Below are 8,722 nucleotides of genomic sequence, written 5' to 3'. Positions count from 1 at the left end.
CAAATCTGGCTTTGTGATCTTTCCATTGACAAAACCAATCTTCTTCTTCGCAGTAAGAGCAAGAATCATTGCTCTAGACCATGATTGATAGTTCCTCATTCCAAGCAATGGTTGTGTAACCAAAATGTTGCCTAGATTTTCACTTGAACTAAGAAAATAGGGATTGATAGGATTAGGAGTAGTGGAATCATTGCTGGAATTCAAGACAGATTATGAAGGTTGGACTTGTATTGGATCAGATGGATTGGTTGACTCAGTGGATGCCAGTGTTGTGCTTCTCTAAGCTCTGATACCATGTAAAATTCAAGAGCCCTCTCTCTAAATAGAACTTCTGATCTTGTTGATTAAAGAAAAGAATACAATAAATGAATGAATTCCATCACTACTCCTATTTATATACAATCTAAGCAAATAATGAAAGTAACTAACTCCGCAATTGGAGGGAAATTCTGTTACAAAGTATCCTATCTATTAGACCACGTGTACTTTGACCAAAAATCTGTAACTGCTTCTTCTATCCACGTGGCGGTGCTTCTTCATACGTGTGAATGAACTATTCATAGTAAGGAACTGCTTCAATCCATTCTAGCAGCTCTGCACTAACCTAGTCACTCTGTGTTTTAGTCGTTTGATCACTGCACTGTTCTCCAACTCTGGTTTTAGGCTTGTGAGAGATTTTCACAATTCACTCTAATATCAATGGGCTTGGTCTGCGATCGAATGCTATAAAAGATTTGTGCCCCCTCATCCTTCACCAATTGGTCATTGGATGGATCGGTAAGGCACAAGGTCCGACAAGTGGTATCAGAGCCCGGTCATAGGTTCGAGTCGTTGGAGCCGCATTGTGAGGGAAGGATTGTGAGGGATTTTCACAATTCGCTCCAATACCAATGGGTTTGGTCTGCGATCGAATGCTATAAAAGATTTGTGCCCCCTCATCCTTCACCAATTGGTCGTTGGATGGATCGGTAAGGCACAAGATCCGACAAGGCTTGCTCTTGTCTTGATCTTCTTGCTTTCAACACATTAATACAGTTCAATCTTGGGAACATGTTTTATGTTTATCTTCATTATTTGTCGTCGCCATTACGCCAATAAAAGTAGTGGAACAATAGTTGCTCCACCAACAGTTGCTCCACCATTGTCTCAACCAGCATATGATATGGTTCAAGTTTGGAGGGTTGATGCATCAACCATTGAGAGGTTCATCCAAGAAATTGCAAGAGAGAAGCCAGTTAGATTCACAGCTAATGAACTATGTAGTTTCCCAAGAAATTATTCCAAAACATTGGGTGCTGGAGGCGTCGGGACAGTATACAAAGGACAGTTACATAATGGGATAAAGATTGCAGTGAAGGTTCTGAATAAGAGTTTAGCCAAAATAGCTGCTGAGGAGCAATTCATGGCAGAGGTGGGATCAATTGGTCGAACTCACCATAGAAATTTGGTTAGACTATATGGTTTTTGCTATGACCAATTCATGAGCGCCCTAGTCTATGAGTATATGGGAAAAGGATCACTAGACAGATACTTGTTCAATGATAAAAAGGAAATTGAATGGGAAAAGTTGCATGATATTGCAATTGGTACAGCCAAAGGTATCACTTACTTGCATGAAGAATGCCAACATAGAATCATTCACTATGACATTAAGCCTGGTAATATTCTACTTGATGAAAACTACTTTCCTAAAGTTGCTGATTTTGGACTTGCAAAGCTTTGTAACATGGATGATACCCACATTACACTCACCGGGTATAGGGGGACTCCTGGATACTCAGCACCAGAGTTCTTGTTGAAGAATCATCCCATAACACAAAAATGTGATGTTTATAGTTTTGGAATGGTTTTGTTTGAGATTGTTGGGAGGAGGAGGAACACTAATGTTACTCCTTCAGAGAGCCTTGATTGGTTCCCAAAACAAGTTTGGGATGAGTTTGAGAAAAATGAGTTAGAAGCAATGACAGTGGCTTGTGGAATTGAAGAGAAGGATAGAGAGAAAGCAATAAGAATGTCTATGGTTGCTTTGTGGTGTGTTCAAGATTCGCCAGAAACCAGACCACCAATGAGTTCTGTGGTTAAGATGTTAGAGGGAGGAGTGGAGATCATGCCACCTACCAAACCGTTTCATTATTTGTACTCGATAGGGATGGATGCACTCAAGTCTCCGGAAACTAGTGATGGTACTAGTAGCTATTCCACAAGTGAAGAAAGCAATCTTTATAATTGGTACAAGGATTCTACTCCAATCATGAAAAAGTATGAAATACAGATAGCCAGTTCTTTGTAGAAAATACCAATCTTTAGAAGTTGTCCCCTGCATGAAATCCTTGTCTTTGTGTTGTAGAAAAGTTTGTATGCGTAGCCTACTATTACTGTCTTCTCTACGAGTTGAACCTTACTTTATGTTAATATTACTAATTTACTATTGCTATCTGTATCTTCATTTACTTAACATAATAAAATATTGCTCATATATGCACAAAGATTTATTAAGAGAAGCAGGGTCAAGCTCACATAAGCCATGTAATCTTCATGTCCATCAAGTGCACTCCATTCCTAGGCCAGGTCTATTTGGCAAGCATGGCATTTGGAATTTTGACTTTTGGCATTCCACTTTTTATTTTATTTTATTTTTTCAGAAACTTGGCATTCCACTTTTTTTTTTTTTTTTTGAGAAACAAACACACATACAAAGGAGAGGGATAGTGGCTCTAACACAAAAGCATACCACAACTCCACTCAAAAGCCATGATAACTTTTAAGAGTACATTTTGCGTATCAAGTTAGAGAAAAATTGTTTAATAAAGGACATACTGATTTTACCTATTGAAAACAAAATAATAATAATAATAATAATATCAACCACTAATTTCCCAAAAGAAAAAAGTTTAATGGACCTAAACACTAACATTAACTTTAGAGTGTTAATGTTAAGGAATAGAAACATCAAAGATGTACAAGAATCTAACCAAACACTTAACACGACCAAATTCATTAAGAACCATTTACAATACAAGAATCTAGATAAGTTTAACCATTTGACTATCAAAATTTATGTATATTCATTTAAAAAGTCTAAAAACACATTATTATCATTTATTGTAACTTAATATAATCCTATGAATCTTTAAAAATCATTTTATTATAAATAGCAAATGAAATATTAGAACACTATTTCAAACAAACAAAAAATATAAATACTTTACAAAATCTTCCTAATGACATGTTGGTGGAAATATTTTGAAGGTGGGAAATGATTCAGCAACACTATTAGGAAATATCAAGTTAAGGTATAACAAAACAACTTTTTCAATGTATATATACTAATTTATTTCCCTCTATATAAGTTATGCAATCTATTAATTCAATTCTTTCCTTTTTTCTTAATCAATTGCAAAAACATCAATGAATTAACAGAAAACAGATTGGTCCTCCAAAGAATTCAACTCACTCCATAGTAATTTAGTCACCCAGCCCGACTAGATGACAAAGCAAAAAAACTGATTTTTTCATGTTATCAAGCAAAGAATCCCCATGCACTACTCATAGTGGGAACATACAAATACTTCTTGAATGAAGAAGTTGTTGAAGGAAAAAGATTGATTGAAGAAGCTCTTGCATGTGGCGATTTTATTGCAATGTATATTCATGAAGTCATGCTGCTTTGTGAATCAAATCCTAAAGGCATAGGTAACCTTTTGGAAGTTTTAAATGATGAACATGGCAAGCATAAGCTTCTAAAATGCTGAAAAATATTTCGACTACTTACTACGGGAACTACCTTGTTTCAAAGTCCAAACTTTCAAGCATGCCAAAAAATTGGAATGGGAAATTGGAACTGGGATGAACCTTATCCTTATGGTTATGAAGAATTTGTGGTTATGTGCAGAAGATGCTCGATCGACCTTGAAATGTTTAAGTTGGTGAATAGGCTTTTTTAATTCTCTCTCTTTTTCTTTTTTTTTCATTGTAGCATCACTTAAATTATAAAATTCAATATTCTTTTTTTTATTCATTCTTTGTTAAACTTGGTCAAAGTTTTACAATTATAATTTCTTTAAATGTTTGCCAAAAAAAAAATACCAATAGCATCACTTAAATAATCAAATGCAATTTTTTTTTTCATTATTTTATCTAATTCTATCCTCCACGTGATAACCCCCAAAAAAATAAAAATAAAAATAAAAATAAAAATTGACCAATAGCATCACTACAATTAATACCGCGCAGGTTACATACTAGTAGATATAAATGGTTAGCTATCTCGGTTAAGGAACAGCTAGGGAAGAAAGTGCTAGACAGCTTCATAACCGAGATTATTATCAAAAAAATCTCGGTGTCTAGCACAAAAAAAGAAGAAAAGAAAAAGAAACTGTCTAGCACACTTTATTTGAATAATTAGAATAAAATTTAGATGGTTAGCTAGAATTCCTCACGGTGAAGAAACTGCCTAGCATCTATGGTATGCCTGTTAGCAATATATAAGATCTCCTCGTAGCCTTTTTCCAACGATTTTGTCTGAAGCATTTCATTATATTCAGGTCAAGATATAAGAGGGAATTAAGTTTGGTGCTGCCTAGCTTTCTGCCGTGTCTTGGGGCCAAAGTTCTAGAGCAAGAACCCAAGTGGTGACCTCAATAACGTAAGTATTATCACCTGAGTACTATATATTATAACAAAAATATATTATAACTAGCTATTTTTTTATTAAGTGTATTGTATAAAACAACATTCACATATAAGTCTCTTACAATATGATAGTAATATCGATTCGTATCAGCCGAACGATACGAATTGATGGAAAATTTTGTGTAAAGATAGTTTTTCGTTTTTTCCAGTGTTTGGTAGCACAAAAAAAAAAAAAAGAGTAAAATGAAAATTATCTTTAGTCAACAAAAAAGTATGGCTTATTTTTAGAGATTATTTTCCACTAAAATTGTTTGAAAAACAACTCTTTTTCACAACAAGCTAAATAAGAGAAATTAGGAGATTGTTTTTCAACCTATTTAAGATTTCTACCAAACGTAGGAAAATGAGATAGATTTATAGAAAATAATTTTTAGAAAATGACTCATTTTCTATAAAACATTATCGGTGAAACAAACAGAGCTCTAACTTACTTTTTTTTTTTTTATATATAAGCTCTAACATACTTAAATTTACATCATTTGTATATTCACATTTTAATTTGTTTTCTGTTATTACTAATTTTATCATTTCTTTTAATTTTTTTTACTAATAAAAATGTTAGTATTAGGGTATTAGAATGTTCATTGTTTGTTGTATATAGGATTTCCAAACTTATTATACAATTTAATTAAACGAATAAAAAATGATTGAGAAGCACAAAATAGAAGATTTCATGTAAGACAGTATCTTTATTTACAACCAAAAAAAAAAAAAAAAAATGATACACACACAATCCTTGTGAAGGCCTTATTGTTGCTTTTAATTTCTTAAGCACGACTACTCATTTGTCTACCTTAACCATTTCTAACCTTGTTTCAGTCGTGATGTCTTCAAATGGCGAGAGCATAGCGCGTAAGTTCTTTTCTCTATGAGATGATGGTATACACAAATTATCTCACATTATTAGATGAAATTAACTTGCAGTTATAATGGCTTTTGGCCTTCCAACATTAGCTATAGCAGTCCTCATTATTTATTTCAATTGTGCAAAAAAAGATGGAGCAACAGTTGCTCCAGTTTGGAAGATTGCTGCTTCAACCATTGAGGGGTTCCTCCTAGAAATCGCAAGAGAGAAGCCAATAAGATTCACAGCTAATGAACTATGCAGTTTCACAAGAAATTTACTCCAAAACATTGGGTGCCGGAGGCATCGGGACAGTATATGAAGGACAGTTGCATAATGGGATGAAGATTGCAATGAAGGTTCTGAATAGGAGTTTAGCCAAAACAGCCGAGAAGCAATTCATGGCAGAGGTGGGAACAATTGGTTGAACGTACCATAGAAATTTGGTTAGATTATATGGTTTTTGCCATAACCAATTCACGAACGCCCTTATGTATGAGTGTATGGAAAATGGATCACTAGACAAATACTTGTTTAATGACAAAAAAGAAATTGAATGGGAAAAGTTGCATGATATTGCAATCGGGACAGCCAGAGGTATCACTTACTTGCCAACATAGAATCATTCACTATGACATTAAGCCTGCTAACATTCTACTTGATTCAAATTACTTTCCTAAAGTTGCTGATTTTGGACTTGCAAAACTTTGTAACTGTGATGACGCCCACGTTACACTCTTTGGGGTATAGGGGGAGTCCTGGATACTCAGGACCATAGTTTTGTTGAAGAACCATCCCATAACACAAAAATGTGATGTTTATAGCTTTGGAATAGTTTTGTTTGAGATAGTTGGGGGAGGAGGAACACTAATGTTACTCCTTCTGAGAGCCTTGATTGGTTCCCAAAACAAGTTTGGGATGAGTTTGAGAAAAATGAGTTAGATGCAATGACTGTGGCTTGTGGAATTGAAGAGAAGGATAGAGAGAAAGCAATAAGAATGTCTATGGTTGCTTTGTGGTGTGTTCAAGATTTGCCGGAAGCTAGACCACCAATGAGTGCTGCGGTTAAGATATTAGACGGAGGAGTGGAGATCATGCCACCTACCAAACCGTTTAATTATTTGTACGCGGCACACTCAAGCCACCAGAAACTAGCGATGGTTCTAGCAATTCCTATTGGTACAAGGATGCTACTCCAATCATGGCCAAATATGAAATACAGATAGCTACCAGTTCTTAGTAGAAAAGACCAATCTTTCAAAGTTGCCCCCTGCATGAAATCCTTGTCCATGTGCTATAGAAAAATTTGTGCACTATCAAAGTCCTCTTCACAAGTTGAACCTTACTTTATGTTTACATTACTATTGCGAGCTGTATCGTCATTTACTTAGCATAAAATATTACTCATATATATGCAAAGATTTTAGCCAATCCCAAAATTTTGGGACTTAAAGCTTTGTTTATTGTTGTTGTATATATGCAAATATTTACTTGTATTCATTTTTCCAAATGGGATGGTTTTAGTCCAAATGATCTTTATATTCAAGTGGTATATAATTATGCTCTTCTTTATTAAGAGAACTAGAGTTTAATGCTATGTTTGGAAGTTTGGAGGGAAAGGAGAGTTGAGAGGAGTAGTGCAGAGGAGAATAGAGGGGAATAGTTATCTTCCACCTTGTTTGGGTGTTTTTAAAATTAATGGAGAGGGGAATAATTAGCTATTCCTCTTGTTTGGATGTTTTAAAAATTAGGATGGGAGTAAGAGGAAATTATTAAATATATCTAAATGGACAAATTTACCCATATTTGAAAATGGACTTAAAATATTGGTCTATGATTAATATGATTAATGTATTAGATTAAATAATTATATGCCTTAGCACACTTTTATTATTACTATTTTTTTTTCATTGCTGCTACTTATGACCAAAAAAGGTTCAGGTTCAAGAAGTAGTTGATTAATTATGATTAATTATGGCCTTGCCAATGCCTTAGCACATGTTATTTATTTATTTATTTTTATATCTAATCCTAGTAAAGAAAAGCACTAATGTATCATTCCATCCAATACCCACGAGCAAATTAGTTATGGCCCTTAAAAGAGAGTGTTGTGTGTAGTATAACTTGTCTCACCCTCCCTTAAAATTATCATAACTTTTGAGTGGAGTTGTGGTATACCTTTATATTTGACCTCTTTCCCTCTCCCTTGTGTATGTGTTTGTTTCTATAAAAAAATAATAAAAATAAAAAAGTTAGTTATGGCCATGCCAATGCCTATCACACCCCTTTAGACTAGAGAATTCTAGAATTTAAAAAACAATCACAGGACTTTCTTCTAATACTCATAAAACTAGTACATTCAAATAAAAAAGAAAATGCTGAAACCAAAATAGGCCAAGGATGTCATCATTTTACAATATCAAAAGAACAAAAATTAATCCCAAGATTTTACAGTTCAATCATCAATTGAAAAGGTTTTTAGAAGCTGAAATTTTTTTGGAACATTTACTTGTCTAACTGATAGAGAAATTTAAAGATTAGATATCATTGTAAACAATAACTCCTTGCTCCACCACTGGATAGCCAATAAAAGCTCTTAACATATCTGGATTCTTAAAAAGAAAGAGATAAGCCCTCATTCGCAATCTAGAATCAATTCCTATCTCATCCTTGATGGAACACGTCTTGCTCAGGAATGGGAAGGCGTGCCAAGCCCCTCTCAAAAATTAAATTTCCTTCTCTAAATACTGAATTTCCTTCTCTCATTGCTAAAGCAACATCTTGAATTGCCCCCATAATTTGTTCCATGTCCTCATTTTTTGATATCTTTCTCTTTTTGGCTTTTAAGGAGGTTTCACCCACATTATCACAGCTCTCCAAAGTAACTTTGTTTTGAGCAACTAAATGATCAATATCTTCAATGTTCTCCATAGAGCCCTCTCCAGTTGAAGTAGCACACCGTTGCCTCATCTCTGACGCAGTTTCAAATTGTTCCCCAGTTGCTCTATCTTTTCCATAAAGCTCAATCAATTTGTCGTAGTTTGGAATTGGTTTGTTCTTAAACTCTTTTGCTTTAAGTTTAGCCTGTTAAAAAAGGAGAACAAATTAAGAATTGTATTAGTATAATGAAATGACCTCGACAAGTATGATTGTAATCAAACAATTAGCAAATAAGACTTATAGCTT

At 34.2% G+C, this 8,722-nt stretch overlaps 1 protein-coding gene and 1 pseudogene across 1 annotated transcript; both read left to right on the top strand.

The window, feature by feature from the left end:
• The first annotated feature begins 1,041 nt into the window (after positions 1-1,041).
• On the top strand, positions 1,042-2,499 carry LOC126709960 (rust resistance kinase Lr10-like). Its single transcript, XM_050410344.1, has one exon. It carries the CDS (start codon positions 1,058-1,060, stop codon positions 2,288-2,290), a length of 1,233 nt encoding a protein of 410 aa, XP_050266301.1. The 5' UTR covers positions 1,042-1,057; the 3' UTR covers positions 2,291-2,499.
• Positions 2,500-5,621: 3,122 nt separating this feature from the next.
• On the top strand, positions 5,622-6,899 carry LOC126708211 (rust resistance kinase Lr10-like; annotated as a pseudogene).
• The last annotated feature ends 1,823 nt before the right edge of the window (positions 6,900-8,722 follow it).

This window comes from Quercus robur, chromosome 12 (genome assembly GCF_932294415.1).
Source record: "Quercus robur chromosome 12, dhQueRobu3.1, whole genome shotgun sequence".
Lineage (NCBI taxonomy): Eukaryota > Viridiplantae > Streptophyta > Magnoliopsida > Fagales > Fagaceae > Quercus > Quercus robur.
The sequence above is the reverse complement of the archived record's forward strand: the minus strand, read 5'-3'. Positions and strand labels throughout refer to the sequence as shown.